Source organism: Dendrobates tinctorius, unplaced genomic scaffold (genome assembly GCF_039654945.1).
Source record: "Dendrobates tinctorius isolate UK_male_01 unplaced genomic scaffold, ASM3965494v1 ptg000155l, whole genome shotgun sequence".
Taxonomy (NCBI): domain Eukaryota; kingdom Metazoa; phylum Chordata; class Amphibia; order Anura; family Dendrobatidae; genus Dendrobates; species Dendrobates tinctorius.
In genome coordinates, this window is record NW_027361822.1 from 4,253,421 (window position 1) to 4,279,284 (window position 25,864).

At 45.4% G+C, this 25,864-nt stretch overlaps 1 protein-coding gene across 1 annotated transcript in view; it reads right to left on the reverse strand.

Annotated features, from left to right (window-relative positions):
* LOC141051168 (uncharacterized) overlaps positions 1–25,864 on the reverse strand; it is a 255,536-nt gene that overhangs the window by 84,763 nt on the left and 144,909 nt on the right. The window contains 2 exon segments of the mRNA XM_073548033.1: positions 17,336–17,498; positions 18,745–20,142. Of these exon segments, the coding sequence (XP_073404134.1) occupies positions 17,336–17,498; positions 18,745–20,142 (1,561 nt within the window).

Genomic DNA, 25,864 nt, shown 5'->3' on the forward strand with positions numbered 1-25,864 from the left:
TTTTCACGCACAACCATCTCTAGGGTTTACAGAGAATGGTCCGAAAAAGAAAAAAAATCCAGTGAGCGGCAGTTCTGTGGCCGGAAATGCCATGTTGATGCCAGAGGTCAGAGGAGAATGGGCAGACTGGTTCGAGCTGATAGAAAGGCAACAGTGACTCAAATTGCCACCCGTTACAACCAAGGTAGGCAGAAGAGCATCTCTGAACGCACAGTGCGTCGAACTTTGAGGCAGATGGGCTACAGCAGCAGAAGACCACACTGGGTACCACTCCTCTCAGCTAAGAACAGGAAACTGAGGCTACAATTTGCACAAGCTCATCGAAATTGGACAGTAGAAGATTGGAAAAACGTTGCCTGGTCTGATGAGTCTCGATTTCTGCTGCGACATTCGGATGGTAGGGTCAGAATTTGGCGTAAACAACATGAAAGCATGGATCCATCCTGCCTTGTATCAACGGTTCAGGCTGGTGGTGGTGGTGTCATGGTGTGGGGAATTTTTTCTGGGCACTCTTTGGGCCCCTTGGTACCAATTGAGCATCGTTGCAACGCCACAGCCTACCTGAGTATTGTTGCTGACCATGTCCATCCCTTTATGACCACAATGTACCCAACATCTGATGGCTACTTTCAGCAGGATAATGCGCCATGTCATAAAGCTCGAATCATCTCAGATTGGTTTCTTGAACATGACAATGAGTTTACTGTACTCAAATGGCCTCCTCAGTCACCAGATCTCAATCCAATAGAGCATCTTTGGGATGTGGTGGAACGGGAGATTCGCATCAGGGATGTGCAGCCGACAAATCTGCGCCAACTGTGTGATGCCATCATGTCAATATGGTCCAAAATCTCTGAGGAATGCTTCCAGCACCTTGTTGAATCTCTGCCACGAAGAATTGAGGCAGTTCTGAAGGCAAAAGGGGGTCCAACCCCTTACTAGCATGGTGTACCTAATAAAGTGGCCAGTGAGTGTATAATGGGCCCCATATGATGCTCCAGTGTATGATGGGCCTATATACTGTGTGCACAATTATAAAGCAAATGAGTATTTTGATCACATCATCCTTTTTATACATGTCCTACGCGAAGATGTATAGGCTTGAAAGCCAACTGCCAATTATGTAAATCAGGTGATTTGCATCTCTGTAAGGCTACTTTCAGACATTCGTCCTTTGTGCTCCAGCGCCGTGCGGTGAAAAGCCGTACTGCCAGATTCAGCGGGCAGTGCTGATACCAGATGTATGTGTGCGGCCGGATACGGTGTTGTGAAGATTTAAAGGAGCCAGACTGCAAAGAGGGCGAGAGATGCAGTCAGGAATGATGATCCGGGGGACGGGAGGAGAGAGAGAGATCCGGGGGATGGGAGGAGAGAGAGAGAGAGAGATCCGGGGGTTGGGAGGAGAGAGAGATTCGGGGAATGGGAGGAGAGATCCGGGGGACGGGAGGAGGGGGAGAGAGAGACTTTTTCCTGCAGACGGCAGTCACTTATGGGGTTAAATCACAAAGTGTCCGGGCATGCACTGTTAGGAAAACAGTTCCGGCGCTGTCAAAAAACGTTCCAGGGAACATTTTTTGCAGACACCGGACAGCGCATTTTTGCTGTCTCCGGCAGAAACCTGACACACCGCATGCCCATCCGGCACGATGCGGCGATAATAACAGTCAATGGTGGAAAAAACGGATCCGGTGCCAACCGGCACCAGATCTGGCTTTTTACATTTTTGCCGGATTCTGGAAGACGTGTGTGGTCTAATGACATAAACACCCTATATAAGGCGTGCTTAATTATTAGCTAACTTCCTTTCATTTGGTAAAATGGGTCAGAAGAGAGATTTGACGGACTCTGAAAAGTTAAAAATTGTGAGATGTCTTGCAGAGGGATGCAGCAGTCTTGAAATTGCCAAACTTTTAAAGCGTGATCACTGAACAATCAAGCGTTTCATTACAAATAGCTAACAGAGTCGCAAGAAGCGTGTTGATAAAAAAAGGCTCAAAATAACTGCCCATGAATTGAGGAAAATCAAGCGTGAATCTGCCAAGATGCCATTTAACGCCAGTTTTGCCATATTTCAGATCTGCAACGTTACTGGAGTATCAAAAATCACAAGGTGTGCCTTACTCAGGGACATGGCCAAGGTAGGGAAGGCTGGAAAACGACCACCTTTGAACAAGAAACATAAGATAAAACGTCAAGACTGGGCCAAGAAATGTGTTAAGACAGATTTTTGTAAGGTTTTATGGACTGATGAAATGAGAGTGACTCTTGATGGGACAGATGGATGGGTCCGAGGCTGGATCAGTAAAGGCCAAAGAGCTCCACTTTGACTCAGACGCCAGCAAGGTGGAGGTGGGGTACTGGTATGGGCTGGTATCATCAAAGATGAACTTGTGGGACCTTTTCGGGTTGAGGATGGAGTGAAGCTCAACTCCCAGACCTACTGGCAGTTTCTGGAAGACACCTTCTTCAAGCAGTGTTACAGGAAGAAGTCGGTATCGTTCAAGAAAAACATGATTTTCATGCAGGACAATGCTCCATCACATGCATCCAAATACTCCACAGCGTGGCTGGCCAGTAAAGGTCTAAAAGAAGAAAAAAATAATGACATGACCCCCTTGTTCACCTGATCTGAACCCCATAGAGAACCTGTGGTCCCTCATAAAATGTGAGATCTACAGGGAGTGAAAACATTACACCTCTCGGAACAGTGTCAGGGAGGCTGTGGTGGCTGCTGCATGCAATGTTGATCGTAAACAGATCAAGCAACTGACAGAATCTATGGATGGAAGGCTTTTAAGTGTCATCGTAAAGAAAGCTGGCTATGTTGTTCCCTTTTTTTTTGGTTTTGAATGTCAGAAATGTTTATTTCTAAATTTTGTGTTGTTATATTGGTTTACCTGGTGAAAACAAACAAGTGAGATGGGTATATATTTGGTTTTTATTAAGTTGCCTAATAATTATGCACAGTAATAGTTACCTGCACAAACAGGGATCCTCCTAAGATAGCCAAATCTAAAAAAAACCCACACCAACTTCCAAAAATATGAAGCTTTGAAATTTATGAGTCTTTTTGGTTGATTGACAACATAGTTGTTGTTCAATAATAAAAAATCCTCTCAAATACAACTTGCCTAATAATAATTATGCAAACAGTGTATAATGCTCCATATATAATGGGCCCCATTTATAATGCTCAAGTGTATAATAGGCCCCGTGTATGATGCTCCAGTGTATGATGGGCACCATGGATGATGCTCCAGTGTATGATGGGCCCATATAATGCTCCATATGTAATGGGCCCCATACGATGCTCCAGTGTATAATGGGCCCTATCTATGATGCTCAAGTGTATGATGGGCACCATATATAATTCTCCAGTGTATAATGCTCCCCTTTTATTTCTCCAAACATTAAAAAAATGAAATACCTCTCCTCGCTGGGCACTGCTCAACTCTAGACTCCTCAGCGTCACCATCTTCCAGCTCTGTGCACTTGGACTGTTCAGGCAGAGGGCGTACAGACATGACGTCATCGTGCTCTCTGACCTGAATGTCACTGTCAAGAAACGCATAAGAGGTCACAGCGGTGGAGCAGGGAGAGGTAAGTATTGCAAGTGCTGGTGCCCTGAGCAAGCAGGGGGGGCCCACTCATGGGCAACGGCACTGGCACAGGGCCCCTCATAGTACGACGGTGTCTGTAATGGCGAGTGGGCCCCCCCACCATCAGAGACACCGGCCTACTGTGAGGGGCCCTGTGCCAGTGCCGTCGCACATGAGTGGGCCCCCCACCTGCTCAGGGCCCCGGCACTTGCCCGGATGCACCAGGTGCTGATGCCGGCCCTGGGGGGGACAGCCCAGTTAGGGAGGTGGAAAAATTGGCATATGTCAAGGTGTAGGCTGGACGTTCAGCAGCTGCAAATGTAGGAATTGGAGAAGTCGGAGGAAGAGGAGGACAAAGCGAGCCATTTTGCTGGCAACCTATGTGTCATCAGGGAAAGGTGAGACAAAATCCTTTGAAACCAATGTATTGGTTTATTTTAATGAAGGTGAGATCATCAACAGTTTGGGTCGACAACCGGGTCCTTTCTGTCAGGATTGCTCCGGCAGCACTGAAGACTCCTGTAAGGCATATTGTGCCAATTCAGGCCAGGTGTCCAGTTTACAGGCCCAGTAGTCAAAGGGGAATGAACTGTGAGGGAGAACATCAATAGGGGAGGAGAGCTAATTTTGATCCATAGTTGACAACTGCTGTCTCCTGTCTGTTGCAATTGATTCAGTTTTACCAGTCGTGTGAGTGGTCCTCGAGAAATCAGTCCACAACATGGTCATGAAACCCCTGTCTCCAACGCCAGTTCGGCTGTGTGCACCACAAACAGCTCTTCCATTTGGCCCACTATGGCTCGTGGCAGAACCTGCACTGCTGCTGTGTGCTGGGAATGCCTCTAACAAACGGTTAACCAGAGTTGCTTGTTTGTGCTCCAATATTAGCTCTAGGTTCTCCTGTGGCATGATGTTCTGTAATTTGCTTTTATATCGTGGATCGAGGATGCTGGCCAACGAGTAGTCGTCATCCTTCATAATTCTGACAATGCGGGGGTCCCTTTTTAGGATCCGCAAGAGATAATCACACATGTGGCCCAATGTTCCAGGTGTCAATGATGCACTGACAGTGGTGGGTGGAGGAGCACTTTCTGCCAAATCCACATCCCTCCAGTCACGCACAAACCCTGTACCTGACCTTGGAAAGCCAACATTTTCTCTTGCCCCCCGAGAAGCATCCTAATCATACCCCTCATCCTCCTCCTCTTCTTCCTCCATCTCATCCAGGACAGTTTCCTGACCAGACAATGGCTGACTGTCATCAAGGCTTCCCTCCTCCTCCTCTTCCTCCGCTGCAGATGCCTGATCCTTAATGTGCGTCAAAGTTTGCATGAGCAGACGCATAAGTGGGATGCTCATGCTTATGATGGCGTTGTCTGCGCTTACCAGCCATGTGCATTCCTCAAAACACTGAAGGACTTTACAGAGGTCTTTCAGCTTTGACTACTGCACACCCAACAACTCCATGTCTGCCCTCAAACTGCCTCCCCATGTATCCTCCCACAAATGCATTACAGCCTGCTTCTGTTCGCACAGCCTCTCAACGATGTGCATGGTGGAGTTCCACCTTGTTGCATCGTCTATGATTAGGCAGTGCTTGGGGAGGTTGAGCAATCGCTGCAGCCTCTGCATATGACTGGAGTCTACGGGCGAGCAACGGATGTGCGAGCACAGTCTTCGCACCTTATGGAGCAGGGCTGTTAACTCCGGATAATTATTTAGGAAGCACTGCACCAGGTGTTCAAGGTGTGAGCCAGGCAAGGTATGTGTCTGAGTTTTGCAAGGGCTATGGCAGCCACAGAATTACGGCCGTTATCACTGACTACCTTGCCTGGCTCAAGATGTAGACTGCCCAGCCATGACTCAGTTTGTCGCTGCAAGTAGTCAGCTAGTACCTCCACGGTGCGTCTGTTGTCGCCCAAAGACATCATCTTTAAAACAGCCTGCTGACGCTTACCACTAGCTGTTCGATAGTGGGACACCTCGTGTGCAACACTGGCAGCTGCGGATGGAGTGCTCGTGCGGCTGCGCTCTGCCAACAACCTTTCGCTTCTGGAGGAGGAAGAGGAGGGTCGAATGCCTACAGCCAACTGTTTCCTATACCGTGAGCTAGGCAGCACTGCTCCACCGCCGCTGTCCCCTGTGGAGCCTGCATCCACCACATTAACCCAGTGTGCAGTGATGGACACGTAACGGCCCTGGCCATGCCTACTGGCCCATGCATCTGTTGTGAGGTGCACCTTTCCACTCACTGATTGTTTGAGTGCATGGACAATGCGGTCTTTCACATGCAGGTGGAGGGCAGGGATGGCTTTTCTAGAAAAGAAGTGCCGATTGGGTAGGTCATAGCGTGGGACAGCGTAGGCCATGAGCTCACGGAATGCTGCGCATTCAACCAAACGGAAGGGCATCATCTCTAATGAGATCAGTTTGGCAATGTAGGCATTCAAAGCCAGTGTACGCGGATGAGAGGATGAGTACTTTCTTGTCCTACTCAGAGTGTCTGCTAGGGTGAGCAGGACTTGAGAGCTGCATATGGGGGAACTAGTGGTGGACCTGATGGACTGAGAGGGGATTGGTGATGGTGGTGGTGCTGGTTGGTGATGGCCTAGATTCAGTCTTTCGTTGCAAAAACATTGTGATTCCCTGACTGCTTTGGCCTTGCGACGACACCTCAAGATTTCTTGCTGGTGGTGTGCTTACCGGTCGGCTTACAGTGAGGGAAGTGATGGAGCGTTGCTGGCTACCTTCTGTTGGAGCAGGTGCACATGTGCTACCTGAGGTTTTGTAGTCAGTCCACGCTTGCAAGTGCATGGTGATTAAATGTCTAAGCATGCAACTGGTATTCAAATTTCAGAGATTTTTCCCTCGACTAAAGGTCCTTCCGCACTTCTTACAGATAAACTTTGCCTCATCAATAGGATTTTGGTCAAAAAAGTGCCACACTGCACTCTTCCTACTATGGTATAAATTTTCAGGGCTTGCACGCTGTGCTAATTTGACCGTCTGGGCAGGCTGTCCTGCAACTCTTTTTGTTTTTTTACCACGTTTTTGGACAGCTACGAGCCTGCCAGATAACCGCTGCTGCGATGTCGATGCCTGCTGCAGATCCTTCTCTTCTGAGCCATTGCCAGCGGCACCCTCTTCCCCCAATGAATGCCAATCCGGGTCAACAACTGGGTCATCCATCACCTCCTCTTCAATTTCAGCTGCACCTTCCTCTGTGTCACCGTGTAAGGTGGTATAGTATGCGGGAAGGGGCACTTGAATTTCATCAGGGTCAGATTCGGGCTCAGTACACTGCGAGGACAATGTAGTGCTCTGAGTGAATCTACCAGCAGACAAATCTAGCAGTGACTGTGCATCAGTGCACTCCATGTCAGATTCATCTTGTACTGGGGAATTCACGATTTAACTTGATAACCCAGGCATGGTATGTGAAAAGAGCTCCATGGAGTAATCTGTAGTGTGGCCTGCCGCATCCTTCACTTTTGGTAGGGGTGAAGGGCACAAGGAAAGGTGTTGTTCCTGACCAGGAGCCTCCACTGACGACTCAGTGCTTTTATTTTTTGAAACTTCAGAAGAGGAGGTGATGGAGCTGGAGGCTGTGTCAGCAATGTAAGCCAAAACTTGTTCCTGAAGCTCCGGCTTTAAAAGCAGTTTACCTACTCCCAGAAAAGGGAGCCTTCGAGGCCTTGTGGAGCCAGACAATGATGCAGGCTCAACATCTCCTGCCTTAGGTGCTATTGTGCTTTTGCCACTACCAGCAGATGCACCACCACCACCATCAGTACCAGCTGGCAACCCCCGCCCACTTCCATGGCCTCTTCCACCATGCTTCCTCATTTTTGGGAAAATGTACCCAAAATACCACCAGCTATATGGTACTGTAAAACAAGGTACAAGGTGTATATAGTATTGGGGAGAATTTGAATCTCCCTAGAGATTTTAGGAGGCTGAACAATTATCTCAGGCCCACTATAGATTACACCTCAATTTAACAGGCTGAAATTGGCTGGTGTATGACAAAGTACAAGGTGTATATAGTATTGGGGAGAATTTAAATCTCCCTAGAGATTTTAGGAGGCTGAACTATTATCTCAGGCCCACTATAGAGTACACCTCAATTTAACAGGCTGAAATAGGCAGGTGTATGACAAGATAGAAGGTGTATATAGTATTGGGGAGAATCTGAATCTCCCTAGAGATTTTAGGAGGCTGAACTATTATCTCAGGCCCACTATAGATTACACCTCAATTTAACAGGCTGAAATAGGCTGGTGTATGACAAGGTACAAGGTGTATATAGTATTGGGGAGAATTTGAATCTCCCTAAAGATTTTAGGAGGCTGACAATGATGCTCTCAGTCCAAGTATGGCAGCAGGCAGCCTAATAAGCAGGACTGCTGCACACAAAAGTGTGGAAAAATGAACGCTTGGTAACTGTGCAGAAAAGAGGAAGAAAAGTATTTTTGCTTTAAAAAAAAGCAGTTTACACAGCAGTGTGCAAACAGCAATGCAGCTATCAGGGAGCCTTATAAGGCAGCCTAATAACCAACAGAGCTGATGCACAAAAATATAGCCTCCCCTGTCATTGCACACAAACTGTTGTGTTGTACAGTGAAAATCGCTACCAGCAGAAGCAGTTTTTTTTTGTTCTTCTTCCCTTATTCAGAATCAGCAGCAGCAACCTCTCCCTCCCTATGCTAAGATTGGCAGAAGTAAGATGGCGGTTGGCGTGCACACCCTTTTATAGCCCCTATGACGCCACACAAAGCAAGCCAATCACTTGCATGCCCTTCTCAAAGATGGTGGTGACCGCTGCCCATGTCATCGCGTTGCCCACAGTGTGCGTCCTCCATCATTGGCTGAAAAAGGGCGCTGGAAGCATCATTTGAAGCATGACTTTGGCGCTCTGGTCGCTGACTTCATGGCCGACCTCACGCTATGGTCGGTTTTTGTTTCATGAAACCCGACTTCAGCGAAAGTCGGCGACTTATGAACTTGACCGACCCGTTTCGCTCAACTCTAACCACCACATCAAATCCCTGTCATGGGCAGCCCATTCTCCAGACCTGAACCCCATTGAAAACCTCAGGAATGTAATCAAGAGGAAGATGGATAGTCACAAGCCAACAAGCAAAGATGAACTACTTACATTTTTGAACCAGGAGTGGCATAAGGTCACCCAAAAGCAGTGTGAAAGACTGGTGGAAAGCATGCCAAGACGCAGGAAAGCTGTGATTAAAAATAATGGTTATTTCACAAAATATTGATTTCTGAACTCTTCCTGAGTTAAAACATTAGTATTGTTGTTTCTAAATGATTATGAACTTGTTTTCTTTGCATTATTTGAGGACTGAAAGCACTAGTTTTTTTTTTAATTTTGACCATTTTTCTTTGTCAGCAAAAAATACAAAATTTATTGCTTGGAAAATCAGAGGCATGTTGTCAGAAGTTTGTAGACTAAAAGAACAATTTACATTTTACTCCAACATATACCTACAAAGAGAAAAATCAGACAAACTGAACATTTGAAAAGTGGTCTCTTAATTTTTGCCAGAGCTGTATATGAGCTCGATATGGTGTCTTTTCCTGGCATACTAAGAAATTTGATATTTTGCCAGGACTATAAATTTATATTAAATTGATTATACATGTGACTAATTACCACTTTATTCTTTGTACAAATTTATCCCCTTTTAATTTTAATTGTATTTGTCTAAATTACTGCATTTAATAAATATTCATATTTTAATACATTTAGTAATGGGTAGTTTAATATCTATTGGTGCTCCTGTGTATAAAGTCACCTGTAATCCCTGTAGTACCTGTGTACACTGACACTATATAAAGAGCTTCTGTGTATAAAGTCACCAGTAATCACTGTATTACCTGTACACTGACACTATATACAGAGGTCCTGTGTATAATGTCACTGGTGATCCCTGTATTAACTGTACACTGACACTATATACTGAGCTCCTGTATATAATGTCACTGGTGATCCCTGTATTAACTGTTCACTGACACTATATACAGAGCTCCTGTATATAATGTCACTGGTGATCCCTGTATTACCTGTACACTGACTCTATATACAGAGCTCCTGTGTATAATGTCACTGGTGATCCCTGTATTACCTGTACACTGACACAGTATACAGAGCTCCTGTGTTTAATGTCACTGGTAATCACTGCATAACCTGTACACTAGTACTATTGTAGGATGGCAGCCAGATGAGTCCTTGGGGGGAGATATGTGTCATCACAGCTATTAGCTGCGGTGATGTGAGCTCGGAAGCATGCAGCACATACAGTATAAGGCCCCATTACACGAAACGATATTGTGAACAATATCGTTGCAACGTCACCAGTTTGGTGACGTTGCAGCAATGTCGAAATGACATCGTTGCGTGTGACACGTAGCAATGATCAATGATCAGTTGGCTGATCGTTAATCGTTGCCTAATGGTCTGGGCCATAAATCTATCGTTGGTCTCCCACTGGGCAGCACACATCGCTGCGTGTGACAGCAAGAGACCAACAATCATTGAGCTCCCAGCGCCATACAGCAGACGCTGGGTGCTGGTATCCAGGGTAAACAGCAGGTATCTAAGCCGCGCGGCTCTTAGTTACCCACTGTTTACCCTGGATACCAGCGTGCTCGCTGGTCCTGATCGCTGGTGAGTCTGCCTATGTGACAACTCACCAGCGATCAGCTAACTACTGTATGTCCCAGCAATCCCATCCACGTCGGATCGTTGGTGGGATCGCTGGGACATTGAAGCGTGTAACGGGGCCCTTAGTGCTGAGAAAGTTATTTGGCCGTTCCAGCGTTGGGTTTTACGAGTGGTGATAAGAGATGGGTGGGAATCACCGCTCACATATCCCAACCCCAGGGGCGTGGTTTGGCAGATAAAATGGAGGCCGAGTCTCTCATTTATTGCCTGTGGCTGGAGTTGTGGAGACCTCCAGTATGTGTTGCTAAAGGCATTGACCTTAGCGGGCAGACCCGCAGGGCTATATGGACTATTTACTTGCAGTTTGTGTTCACCTTCAGTGTGTGTTGCTAAAGGCACTGACCTGAGCAGGAGAATCCGCAATACCATATGGACTATTTGTTTTCACTTTGTGCCTGCCAAGGCTGTTTTCTTTTGCCTGCTGGAGAGGTTTATGAAGTTAAGCAAACTTGCCTGGACTTTGCATGAATACTGCCTCCTGTGCCTACCTCAAGAGCAGCTGAGTACAAACCTCTACACTGTATACAGAGCTCCTGTGTATAAAGTCACCTGTAGTCTATGTATTACCTGTCACTGGCATTATATACAGAGCTCCTGTGTATAAAGTCACTTTTAATCTCTGTATTACCTGTACACTATACATTATATACAGAGCTCCTGTGTATAATGTCACTGGTGATTCCTGTATTACCTGTACATGGACACTATACACTGCATACTATGTACAGAACTCCTGTGTATAATGTCACTGGTGGTCCCTGTATTACCTGTATGCTTACACTATACACTGTATACTATGAGATAGTCGACACCTATAAGTACCTTGGTGTGATCCTCAATAATAAGCTTGACTGGGCCCATCACTTGGATGCAGTGTACAGGAAGGGCCACAGTAGGCTTTATCTGCTCAGAAGGCTGAGAGCCTTCGGAGTTAGGGGGGCACTCCTTGCATCCTTCTTCAACTCTGTTGTGGCATCAGTCATCTTCTTTGGTGTGGCGTGCTGGGGTAGTGGCATATCAACCAGGGACAGGAAAAGGCTGGACAAACTGATTAGAAGGGCCAGCTCTGTCCTGGGATGCCCCCTTGATCCAGTTCAGGAAGTAGGTGACAGGAGGATACTGGCCAAGGTGAGCTACATGGTGCAGAATGATTCCCATCCCATGCATGAGACCGTGACAAAGATGTGCAGTACTGTCAGTGACCGGCTACTTCATCCTAAATGTGAGAGGGAGCGCTATCGAAAGTCCTTCCTTCCTGCTGCAGTTAGGCTGTATAACCAGCACTGTCCAAAACGGAGAATGACCCAAACAGTGAACTGATTTGGTGGTAATATGTGGTCGGGCCATGGTATGATGGTATTTGTCCCTGTATGTGGTAATAGTAAATTTAAAAAATGTATGTGACACATTCCCTTAAAGAAAATATATATATATATATATATATATATATATATATATATATATTACCGAAAAAGAGTATTGGATATTTTAACAATTGTTTAATAGGTTAGAGTAGAGGAATGCCCTGCCAGAAGAGTAAACCTTGTCGACTTAGAGAATCTTTTGGGCAAAACAAAAGCTGCTGGCTATGTATGTGATCTAGTGTTTGATGGGAACTGTTAATATGTGATTGGTGAGGACGTGGTGCAGAAATGGAGTTTTACTTACAGTGGGTGGTGGAACTATGGAAGGTTTGAGGGGTGGAAGCGGGGCTGGGGTGGAGCCTGGGCAGAGTCTCAAGAGGGCCTGAAAATGTTGCCAGTACAGGGCCCTGAAATTCCTGCTGGCAGCCCTAAGCAGTACATTGCTAAACACTAAGTGACAACATAGTAGAATGAAGGCAGTGATACACAACAAGCATTGGAATTGAACCTGGTCTAGAAATTTTCCTGCATCCATTCCCAATGCATGCTTTGCCCTGCTTTATCATGGGGTGTGCAAGAGGAAGAAGTATGCCTTCTAACTATTATGAGGACTGGCTAAAAGGGAGTGGTACAGGTAGTTAGCTAATTTCCAGCAGCCTAGAACCTCTGATGGATGTTCCTGTTAGCCCGCAATATCTGTTGTATGGTTCATCTCATCCTGCCTTGATCAGGAAACTTCAGGACTTCTCACTGCACATGATCTACATTGCCCCCTTGGAAACTATTCATAGTCTCAAGTGCTGAGTGTACACATGACTTTATTCCAGAGTGCCAAATCTCTGAGTACTCGGTGAGACCGTGCATGCTCTCAGACCATTCATCTGTGCAGCTGATACCTATGTCTAAACATCTCCAATAGGTAAGTTGTGTCCGTAATAAGATGGGGATGAGTGGAAAACACTGCAGCTTTTAATACATCTGAAGGACACTATGAGAACCTTATGATGCCATTTGGGTTGACGAATGCTCCCGCCGTCTTTCAGAACTTTGTAAATTATATCTTTAGTTACCTGGTAGATTTGTTATAATTTATCTTGATGACATTTTAATTTATTCACCTGATCTTGAGTCACATCAGGTACATGTCAGGCATGTCTTACAGATAATCAGAGACAATAAATTATTTGTCAAACCAGAGAAATGTATGTGCTCGGTTGAGAAGATCCCTTTTCCAGGATATGTGTTATCGTCCACCAGTTTTCACATGGATCCGGCGGAAATCCGAGCGGTGCTAGATGGGGATCATCCTGAGAATTTGATGGCATTACAAAAGGTTTTTGGGTTTTGTCAAATTCTACTGTGTTCCGCAAAAGCTTTTTGTTAGGGGCCAAAAATCTGACTGATATGACCAGGAAAGGAACAGACTTTTCCAAGTGGTCCATTCCGGTCAGGGAGGCATTCGATACCTTGATGGAGTGTTTTTCATCTGCACCAATTCTCATACAGCCTGAAGTCACTCAGTTTTTTATTGTAAAAGTTGATGCATCTGAAGTGGGGGCTGTATTGTCTCAGGGTGCATCACCTGGTAAGTGGCATCCATGTGCATAGTGTCAGGAACACCACACTGAACTTGCTTACTGAGCCAGTGCGCGTGTCCTGAGTAAAGCGAACTGTGCTCAACGATACCTGTGGATCGGGCAGCAGCCGAGTAGGTGCGTACTTCAGAACAGCAGGACCTGAAGGACGTGACTGTTGGGGGTGTGGCCTAAACTCCAGAGAGCTAGGAGCTGCAAGATAACTCCTAGCAGGGTAACTGCGAGACAGTTACCAAGGGGCATAGACAGGGAGGATAGTCAGGACGTAGCCAATGAGTCATACACAGAGATAGCTGCAAGGTACAAGAGGGGCGAGCAGAGAGTAGTCAGATCACAGGCAACGAGTCATACACAGAGAGGGTAGCGTAGTACAGAATCAACAGGCAAACTCACAACGGGGAACAGAACTGGGTCAGAACCATATTAACAAGCTATAACAACGAACAGGCACAGGCACACAGAGGTCACCACACTCGGCCAAAGGCAAAAGTATAACTGACAGGGATTGGAGCTTCCCAGGGGTTTAAGAAGCTCTCCCAGAACCAAAGAGAGGACACAATCATTAACCCCAAGTGTGCAGGTCAAAACCTGCACTGAGCTCCAGACATTAACCCCTGACGTGCAGCTCAAAAACCTGCACTGGGATCATGACACAGTTTTCTAAAAAACTGTCATCTGCAGAGAGAAATTATGACATTGGTAACAGGGAACTCTTGGCAATCAAGTGGGCCTTTAAAGAGTGGCGTTATTTTCTGGAGGTGGCAGTTCATCCGGTTATGGTAATCACGGATCAAAACGTCTAAAGCCTTGACAGGTAAGATGGGCAATGTTCTTCACCGGGTATAAATTTTTTGTTACATATAGGTCGGGGAACAAGAACATTAAGGTGGATGCCTTATCTCGTTTTCCTGGGAGTGGAGATAATTGTGAACTGTGTGAGGTAGCGCTGTCATTCAAGTATGGGATACTCGCTCAGCAGCCACAAAATCAGATCCGGCACAGGTTTTCCATACAACATCATAGTCCATGCGGTTTATTAGGCATCATAAACCCACAGCAGTAACATAAACTTCATATAACAGCATAGCGTCCATGACCGAGTTCAGCTCTGTAATCCCTGTGGTCACACGGGTTAGATATGCGCAGGCTTTCTAGCCTCAGTGTTATCTCACCCACGTCAGGGTCACTCATGGTTCCTTCACCATCATGCAGCAGACGTCCATTCCCTCCAGGGAATTACCAGGCACCTGCAGCCATTAACACAGCGTTCACTTGCTGTCAGAAGGCAGCCCCATCTCACTCAGACGGGACCTTCCACACTGGACCAACCAGGTCCCAGCATTCACTCCACGTGACCTACCCTGGCCACCTTATATGGTCCGTAGCCACGCCCACCGGGTCACGTCTATGACCTCATCACAGGTCCTTCACACACACATATACACTTTACAATAGCGTTATTAAACACACCCCCTGGGTGGTTTTGTAGGTAACTAGTCCCTGACACATTGAACCAGCACCTCAGCAGTATCACTGCTGATTAACACACACATAAATCTCCATCTCAAGGCCACCCACCTTGAGATACATAACGGTCATTCAATATCTTGCCATTCATCCACTCTCCTGGGACATCCATACAGCGCCCCCTAGTGGACACAGTGGTCACTACACAACTGGTTCCTATACTACAAAAAAGGGTGGTTATTGCATCTATATGCTCCGATTGTGAAAAAGAGGTTCTTAACGCTCAGTGAGACGCCTCTGCTACCAATCCTTTAGGTAAACTATTTGTGCTTGTGCATGTGAATCTCCATCTGAGAGTTCTTAGTGAACATCATGATTTGATCTTGGCCGGACATCCCAGTAATAAAGCCACCACAGATCTTCTTACTCTGCATTTTTGGTGGTCAGAACCATCCTAAGTTTACTTATTACTATAGAGGTCATCGCTCTCCAGTTGAGCTCTGCAGTGTTGGATCAAGTTGCCTATCACTAGGAAGACGTCCAGGTAAGAGACAATCAAGATCTGCTGCTCCTTCAGGTGTGCCATTGCTTCCACCACAAGTCTGGTAAATACTCGAGCGGCTGCCAATCTGAAAGGGAGGGCTCTGTACTGAAAAAGATCTGACTTTGACTGCTATGAAGACAGCTACCTTGAGGAACTTCTGAGAGTTTTTGTGTATGGGAATGTGATAGTATGCATCCCTCCAGTCCAGGACTGTCATAAAGCAATCTGGAAACAAGATTTTGACAGTTGTTTTTATGGACTCCATTTTGAAAGTCTGAGCCTTTAGAGACTTGTTCAGTTTTATTATTACCCTGAAGGATCCATCTGGTTTCTTCACCAGAAACAATGGGCAGTCGATTCCTTCTGTCTTTGCCTGAGGGGGAAAGTCTCCTGGAGGACAGCTTTGTCCACTAGATTTAACACTTTGTGTTCCAAGGCCCATTGTTCCCTTGGAGAGGACCGTAGAGGAGTTACCACAAAGCTTGGGACTGGAAATGAGAAATTCTATCTTTACACCTGACTTTATTGGGCCCAGTATCCAGGAATTCCTGGAAATCTTTTCCCAGGCTGGGAGAAAGAGGGAAAATGTTCCCCCCCACCTGGGAAAGACCATCACTGAGAGGGATTCTTCTCCTGAGAGGAACCTCTAAAGAGGAACTCTCTGCTTTTCTTTTTCCCTTCTGTTTTGCTCTCTCGGGGGTCTTCTATGAATTTTTTTTTACCCTGAAATGACTTCTAATATGTAGGAATAGGCAGGTTGGGAAACCCCTTTTTCTTATCCCCTGCTTTCTCAAGAAAGTCATCTAATGTTGACCTGAATAGCAAATCACCTTCACAGCGGATAGATCATAATTTAGCATTTAATCCAGAGAGTTTTATGGGCTGCATTTGAGCATGCTGCGAATTTGGCCACCAGTCAAATTGAATCAGCTGACAAGACAGCCAGGAGAGCCGCACCCCCACGCATTAAGGGAATGGATTCTAGTATCCTATCCCGGAGATGCTTCTCTAATTGGTATGACCAAATCATCAAAGATCTAGCTGTGCAACTTGCTGCTATAGCATGTTTTAAACTGCCCTGACGCTTCCCAGGCACCCCTGAGGCTTTTTCCCAGGACATGGAAGCTAGATCATCAAAAGGATATTTCTTTTTGAGGGATGGCATAGTTTTTTTTTCGGGTCTATTCCATTTTTTCTTAATTAGAGATTGTATATTCTCATTAAGAAGGGAAGACCTACGTTTCTTTTTTCAGTGTCCCCCAAACATGGCATCCTGCACTGATTTTTCTTGGCGAGGCTCCATCACTCCCATCATGCCCCTTACAGCTTTGACCAGACCATCTACTTCTTCTAAAGGGAAACAATGGCGCCCTTCCATCTCTTCCTCTGAGGATGAAGAAGAGTCCAATGAACCTGAGTCTCTCTGTTATTCACTAATTCAGGGCAACTCCTGCTGATCTTTTGCCTCTTGATACTACCCCCCCTGGGAGAGGGATTTAAAGGTGCTTTTGACCTCCGATCTGATTACAGATCTTAATCCACTGATAGGCCTCTCGAGATTTATCCACCATGACGGAGCTCTTGCTCTGTTGGGTATAGTGGCTGCTGAAACGCCTAATCTGCCAGAATAAGGGTTGATGCTGCCGAACCTCCTTGGTTACTGCTGCCTTGGCTGCTGCGCTGGCTACCATGATGTGTCATCCTGTGTCTCCATACCTACAGGGGACCGCCTATGCTTCCGGGAACATCTTACCACGCTCCCTTTTTAACTCAGGCAGCCTCAGCGTGTCCTGTCTCCTTCCGGTTTCCGCGCCGAAGTTACATCCGGTCATGTGACCCGCCGGCTGCTTCATCAGGGGGCGACTCTGGCGCGATCCCGCGCATGCACAGTGCTGGATGCCTGGAAGCCGACACTGGAGCATGGTGTGAAGGCTGCACTCCCTGAAAGCCCTCGGTCCCAGTGGTGGCAGCTTCAGGACAACGCACCGGCCACAGCAGGGGCATCCCCACCACCTATACCAGACTGGCCAGTCCTGAACTCCTTTCTTCCATCTTCTTTCTTCACCTGCTCCATAACTGAAAGGTTCCCCATCAAGGACAGGAAATCAACTGATGCGAAGGAGAGGTAATGCCCTTTGTATCTGTAGGTTTCTTGTCCTTGAAGGGAGGATCCCTCTCTCTGCGGTGCTGTCATAAGGAAGGAGAAATAAGAAAATATAGGGGATTTCCTTGAGGACAAAGAAAAGAATCTATTGTGTTTTACAAATACATCTCATGTAAATTTAATTGGACCCAGAGAGTCTGTTGAGGAAAGGTCCATTTATTGAATGAGAAGCACAAAAATGGATTCTGCATATGTAAATGGAACAATAATATTTATTTACCCACATCTGAGAATACAAGCCTCCCTGGTATTGGCCACATACTAAAACTGGCAAAGCATCTTTTACATTCTGAACACAAATATGGCTAGTCCCCTTTGTAAGATCTCTGATGTTTAAGATTTGATTTCACTGTATAACATTTTTCAAATTTTGAACATGAATATGACTTCTCCCTTGTCTGAATTCATTTATGTGCAAGATGTGATTTCTTTTTAAAACTTTTCTCACATTCAGAATATAAAAATGGTTTCTACCCTGTGTGCATTATCTGATGTGACAGTGTGGTATTTCTATAGAAGTGGTCAAATTCTGCACTGCTGAATCACTGTAGTCCAAAGATAATATTAAAAGTGGTCTTTATTCAACGTGTTTCAAAGAATTCCGTCATCAGGAAATACCACATAAGAATGTCATTACAGGTCAGAGGGATCTTTAAATAAACAGACAGTTCAAGTACAATTCAAATCTCGGTGCCAAACAGGTCACCTGATCGAAGATGTCAAAGTTCAATGACTGAACAAATGATAGACACACATTGAACAGGGTATACAGTATATTCACAAAGGAAAATTAATTTAGAATTTAATAATTGTTCTCTTCTGCCAGCCAGTGTTCAGGTAGAACTCGGCCATTACCTAGCAGCAGTATACCACCTCTGCATGGTGGACCCCGGGTTGCGATCGCACTTTCTCATATTTTATATTTAGTGCGATCCGCAACCCTAACATTTCCTGATGACGGAGTTCTTTGAAACGCTGAAACGTGTTGAATAAAGACCACTTTTAATAATACCTTTGGACTACAGTGATTCAGCAGCACTAAATTTGACCACGTTCTCCCATAATGTTTTCTCAATGGCCGGTCTCTCATGGATCCGTGGATCTGCGGCAGCGAATCTCTCCAACGCTAGTCATAAGCTACATATGGTGAGTGCTATTACCTTGCAATGGCTATTTAATCTCGGATAAGACCCTATTGCGCTACTTTTATCCAACAGTTTTCATAGTATGGTATTTCTGTGTAAAACAATTCCCACATTATGGCTTCTTATCTGTGTCTTTTCTGATGCTTAACAAGACTTGATTTCACTGTAAAACATATTCCACATTCTAAACAAGAAAAAGGCTTTTCCCCTGTGTGACTTCTCAAATGTGCAACAAGATTTGATTTTTGTGCAAAACATTTCCCACATTCCGAACATGAATATGGCTTCTCCCCTGTGTGATTTTTCTCATGTGCAACAAGATTTGATTTCTTTTTAAAACATTTCCCACATTCCGAACATGAAAATGGCTTCTCACCAGTGTGATTTCTCTCATGGGCAGCAAGATTTGATTTGTGGGTAAAACATTTCCCACATTCTGAACATGAATATGGCTTCTCACCTGTGTGTTTTTTCCGATGCTTAAGAAGACTTGATTTCACTGTAAAACACTTTCCACATTCTGAACATGAAAAAGACTTCTCCCCTGTGTGACTTATCTGATGTGCAAGAAGATTTGCTTTTTGTGTAAAACATTTCCCACATTCTGAACATGAAAATGGCTTTTCCCCTGTGTGACTTCTCTGATGTGCAAGAAGATTTGATTTTTGTGTAAAACATTTCCCACATTCTGAACATGAAAACGGCTTTTCCCCTGTGTGACTTCTCTCATGTGCAACAAGGCTAGATTTTTGTGTAAAACATTTCCCACATTTTGAACATGAATACGGCTTCTCCACTGTGTGATGTTTTTGAAGATGTGCTTTCTTTTTAAAACATTTCTCACATTCGGAATTTGAAAAAAGTTTATCCCCTGTGTGCATTCTCTGATGTGTTTCAACATGGTATTTCTGTATAAAACATTTCCCACATTCTGAACATGAATATGGCTTCTCACCTGTGTGTCTTTTCTGATGCTTAACAAGACTTGATTTCACTGTAAAACACTTTCCACATTCTGAACATGAAAAAGACTTCTCCCCTGTGTGACTTCTCTGATGTGCAAGAAGATTTGATTTTTTTGCAAAACATTTCCCACATTCTGAACATGAAAAAGGTTTCTCCCCTGTGTGACTTCTCTGATGTGCAAGAAGATTTGATTTTTTTGCAAAACATTTCCCACATTCTGAACACGGAAATGGCTTCTCCCCTGTGTGACTTCTCTGATGTGCATATAGATTTGATTTTTGTTTAAAACATTTCCCACACTCTGAACATGAATATGGCATATTTTTTCTGTGAGCCCTTTGATGTTCACTATCAAGTCTGTTATTTTTGTTTTGCATAATAGTCTGTGATGAATCAGAAAATAGAAACTTTTCAAGAGGATCAGATGGTAGATCTTTACTGTGAGGGGCTGGGGATAAATCCAGAATATTGTCATGTTCTGCACATGGAACCGGAGTGGTAGTATAATCATGTGCAGTCAAATCTGAAAGTGTCCCCGATCTGCTGGTACAGTCATCTGCCAAGAATAAAATGGAAATTATAACATATACTGCCTTGAAAATAGATTAATAATTATAATATTTATACTTTCTATAACATTTCTGTACAAGTTGTGCTAAAATTCAATTAGGAACTGATGAAGGCACTAATGGCAGCAATGGCTATTAAAGCAGGGACTCAGAGTGTAATGGTAGACCACTAGGTTTATGCTCTTTTCGTCGTTCGCTTCAATACTTTATAGGTCAATGTTACTTTTGTGAAATATAAAATATTTATTTATATTTAATGACATTTTCAGTGACGTCTGAGCACAGAGACACAAAGGGGTTATATATATATGTGCGTGTATATATCTGTTATATATATATTTAATATATATTATATACAGTATAATATATATATATATATATATGCATTGCCAGTGGAAAATAAGCTTCTATCAGCACAATATTTTAAAAATACAGGCCAATAAAACCTTTTCAGAAGGTAACCTCTTACAAACGCAGCCAATATTTAATTTTGCATTTTCATTATTTTCCTTCTCTTTCTCCAAGAGCCCACTTTTTCATATTCCTGACAACATAGACATTATGAGGGAAATTTTTTCTTTTTTTACGGGATGAGTTGTTGTTTTGCATGACACTATTCAGTATACCATATAATTTACTGAAAAATAGAAATAAAAAAAGCCAAAAGTTGGGAAAATCGGTAACTACCTTCAGTGGTAATTTTGTTTTCCCATGTCAGTGCTTGATATTTTTTCATTTTGATTTTATCTTCATTTTTTTAAATAATTATTTTATCATACAACATACAGGAAAACAGTGAAAATAATGTTGCCATTGCTGTTTGGGTTCTGAGTTCATTGTGCTGTAAAATTGCCTCGAACATGATTCCCCAGGGTCAGAGCAATTACAGAGATGCAAAACTTCTTAGTTTGTAAAAAAAAATTGGCATCTTTTACCATTTATAGAGAATCATAACTATTTCCCCGTCGTTGAAGCTGTAAGAGGGATTGTCTGCATTGTGATTGCTATAAGTGTGTGCTAGAAGTGTGAAGATTAATTTAAGAATTAAAACCAGAAGGATGTATACAGACTGTGCCCTGCTACCTGCCACCATCGCACTCTAACAAGCATCTCTATTCTTCCGACAGGTATGTCCATCCACCCAGCTCTCCTGCTCTCCTGCTGTCTGTCTATGAAGGACACACAGTGCGTCACCCAGCTTTGCACATAGACTTGCCTCTGCACCTAGCATTCACATGGTATGTCCATCCACCCAGCTCTCCTGCTGTCTGTCTATGAAGGACACACAGTGCGTCACCCAGCTTTGCACATAGACTTGCCTCTGCACCTAGCATTCACATGGTATGTCCATCCACCCAGCTCTCCTGCTCTCCTGCTGTCTGTCTATGAAGGACACACAGTGCGTCACCCAGCTTTGCACATAGACTTGCCTCTGCACCTAGCATTCACATGGTATGTCCATCCACCCAGCTCTCCTGCTGTCTGTCTATGAAGGACACACAGTGCGTCACCCAGCTTTGCACATAGACTTGCCTCTGCACCTAGCATTCACATGGTATGTCCATCCACCCAGCTCTCCTGCTCTCCTGCTGTCTGTCTATGAAGGACACACAGTGCGTCACCCAGCTTTGCACATAGACTTGCCTCTGCACCTAGCATTCACATGGTATGTCCATCCACCCAGCTCTCCTGCTCTCCTGCTGTCTGTCTATGAAGGACACACAGTGCGTCACCCAGCTTTGCACATAGACTTGCCTCTGCACCTAGCATTCACATGGTATGTCCATCCACCCAGCTCTCCTGCTCTCTGTCTATGAAGGACACACAGTGCGTCACCCAGCTTTGCACATAGACTTGCCTCTGCACCTAGCATTCACATGGTATGCCTTTCAGCTAACCCCAGCTTACCCCAGTGTTATTTATGACCTTGTTTACTCTGGCTTGATCATATACATCTGGTCCACTCTTAATTGTCTGGCCAAGATGAGCAGAGACCACTCCTCTCTGCTTCACACCTGACTGCACTTAGTTGTACATATATTGCAGAGCACAAGTCTGCATAGACTTCAGTCTGCATTGTGATTGCTATAAGTGTGTGCTAGAAGTGTGAAGATTAATTTAAGAATTAAAACCAGAATTGGAACTGAAGGGAACTGGACACAGTCACTGTAAACAATGTTTCTGTTTGTTTGCACTTTCACCCCAATAATCCTTCACTTTCTGCTAATTCCCCTAATCCCTACTCCTAGTAAGGAACTGTTCATCTCTTCTTCAATCCTCCCCATCCACCTCACCTCCGCCTCAAAACTGTTCCTTAACATACAATCCTCTGTCTGCAAACACAGACAGCCCCCTCATGCTCTCTCCTGCTCCCACCTGCTAACACTTTCTCTGCTCCTTCTCACTGCTGGTGATATCTCTCCAAATCCTGGTCCTCCTCACCACATTCCCACAGTCATTTCTACCTCCCATCCACGCTCTATCACAACCTTCCGTAACCTCTCCAACCTTATACCCATTCACCCAGCCCCCGCTTCCCCAGTCCCACTAACAGGAGCTCTGTGGAACGCTCGCTCTGTCTGCAACAAGCTTTCCTACATCCATGATCTTTTTGTTACTACCAAACTCTCCTTCCTCGCCATCACCGAAACCTGGCTCACCCCTTCTGACACAGCCTCTCCTGCTGCACTTTCGTATGGCGGCTTCCACCTTTCTCACACCCCCCGCCCCAGCAGCAAACATGGTGGAGGAGTTGGTTTTCTCCTGTCAGATACCTGCTCCTTCACCCCAATCCCACTGCCACCCTATGTTACCCTCCCTTCCTTTGAGGTGCACTCTGTGCGCATCTACTCCCCCTCCAACTGGCTGTCATCTACCGCCCCCCAGGGCCAGCCACCACCTTCTTTGACCACTTCACCACCTGGTTATTTCATTTCCTTTCCGCGGACATCCCTACTATCATCGTGGGCGACTTCAACATCCCCATCGACACTTCCCTCTCAGCTGCCACTAAACTTCTATCTCTCACTTCCTCCTTCGGCCTCACTCAATGGTCTTCTACAGCCACCCACAAAGATGGCCACACACTGGACCTCATCTTCACCCGCCTCTGCTCCCTATCTAACCTCTCTAACTCACCTCTTCCTCTCTCTGACCACAACCTGCTCACATTCTCCTCCCTCTTCACTCCATGTCTACAATCCCCACCCCACAAACTTTCACACCCTCGCAGGAATCTTAAACACCTTGACCTACACTCATTCTCCGAATCCCTCCTCCCTCTTACAGATATAAGTTCCTTACACAATGCGGATGACGCTGCCGCTCTATATAACACCACAATAGCTGTAGCTTTGGAATCCGCTGCCCCACTTACACATACCAAAACTCGCAAAATCAACAGACAGCCCTGGCACACCAGCCTGACCAAAGAGCTGAGGCGAGCTTCCAGGGCTGCTGAGCGCAGATGGAAAAGATCCCACTCCAACGAGCATTTCATCGCATTCAAACAGTCCCTCACTACTTTCAAGACCACACTCGCCACAGCTAAACAAACCTACTTCTCATCTCTCATATCCTCCCTGTCTCACAACCCTAAACAGTTATTCAACACCTTCAATTCTCTCCTCCGCCCCCCAGCACCTCCTCCCTCCCCACTCATCTCAGCTGAAGACTTTGCCTCATTTTTCAAGCAGAAAATTGATAACATCAGGGACAGTTTTGGTCAACAACCCCCAGAGCCCTTCCTCCCGACTTCCCAGCCCTCCACCTTCAAAACCAACTTCTCCACCATTACAGAAGATCGACTCTCCACTCTACTCTCAAGATTACATCTCACCACCTGTGCACTCGACCCGATCCCATCCCACTTCATCCCAAACCTCACCACAGTCTTCATCCCAACCCTAACCCATCTCTTCAACCTATCACTAACAACTGGTGTTTTCCCCTCAAGCTTTAAACATGCCTCCATCACACCTATCCTCAAAAAGCCCTCTCTTGACCCATCCTCTGTATCTAGCTATCGCCCTATATCACTTCTCCCATACGCCTCCAAGCTACTGGAACAACACGTCTACCTTGAACTGTCCTCCCATCTCTCTTCTTGCTCCCTCTTCGACCGCTTACAATCTGGCTTCCGGTCACACCACTCCACTGAAACTGCCCTTACTAAGGTCACCAATGACCTCTTAACTGCCAAGAGCAAGCGACACTACTCTGTCCTCCTCCTCCTGGACCTGTCGGCTGCCTTTGACACAGTGGACCATTCCCTATTATTACAGACCCTCTCATCCCTCGGCATCACAGACTTGGCCCTCTCCTGGATCTCATCATACCTAACAGACCGGACATTCAGCGTCTCCCACTCACACACCACCTCCTCACCTCGCCCCCTATCTGTCGGAGTCCCACAAGGTTCAGTCCTAGGGCCCCTGCTGTTCTCTATTTACACCTTTGGCCTGGGACAGCTCATAGAATCTCATGGCTTTCAGTATCATCTTTATGCTGATGACACACAGATCTACATCTCTGGACCAGATATCACCTCCCTACTAACCAGAATCCCTCAATGTCTGTCCACTATTTCATCCTTCTTCTCCACTAGATATCTGAAACTCAACATGGACAAAACAGAATTCATCATCTTTCCCCCATCTCACGTGACCCCCCCTACGAACCTATCAATTACAGTAAATGACTGCCCACTCTCCCCAGTCCCACAAGCTCGCTGCCTCGGAGTAATCCTTGATGCTGATCTCTCCTTCAAACCACATATCCAAACCCTTTCCACTTCCTGCCGACTTCAACTCAAAAATATTTCACGCATCCGTTCATTCCTCACCCAAGAATCTGCAAAAACCCTAGTCCATGCCCTCATCATCTCTCGCCTTGACTACTGCAACCTCATGCTCTGCGGCCTCCCCTCAAACACTCTCGCACCCCTCCAATCTATTCTAAACTCTGCTGCCCGACTAATCCACCTGTCCCCCCGCTATTCCCCAGCTTCTCCCCTCTGTCAATCCCTTCACTGGCTCCCAATTGCCCAGAGACTCCATTACAAAACCCTAACCATGACATACAAAGCCATCCACAACTTGTCTCCTCCATACATCTGTGACCTCGTCTCCCGGTACTTTCCTGCACGCAACCTCCGATCCTCACAAGATCTCCTTCTCTACTCCCCTCTTATCTCCTCTTCCCACAATCGCATACAAGATTTCTCTCGCGCATCACCCCTACTCTGGAACTCTCTACCACAACATATCAGACTCTCACCTACCATCGAAACCTTCAAAAAGAGCCTGAAGACCCACCTCTTCCGACAAGCCTATAACCTGCAGTAACCACCGATCGACCAAACCGCTGCACGACCAGCTCTACCCTCGCCTACTGTATTATCACCCATCCCTTGAAGATTGTGAGCCCTCGCGGGCAGGGTCCTCTCTCCTCCTGTACCAGTTATGACTTGTATTGTTTAAGATTATTGTACTTGTTTTTATGTATACCCCCCTCACATGTAAAGCGCCATGGAATAAATGGCGCTATAACAATAAATAATAATAATAATAAAATTGTATTTTTCCTTGGTGAGCTGATATTTGGTACAAGTTTATTGGTTTTTACCTCATTTTTTCAGGAGTGGCAGTAATATTTGTAAGCCCCTCAGGGGACCTAAACCTGCAATCTCTTGAGCCCTTTTTCTAAAAC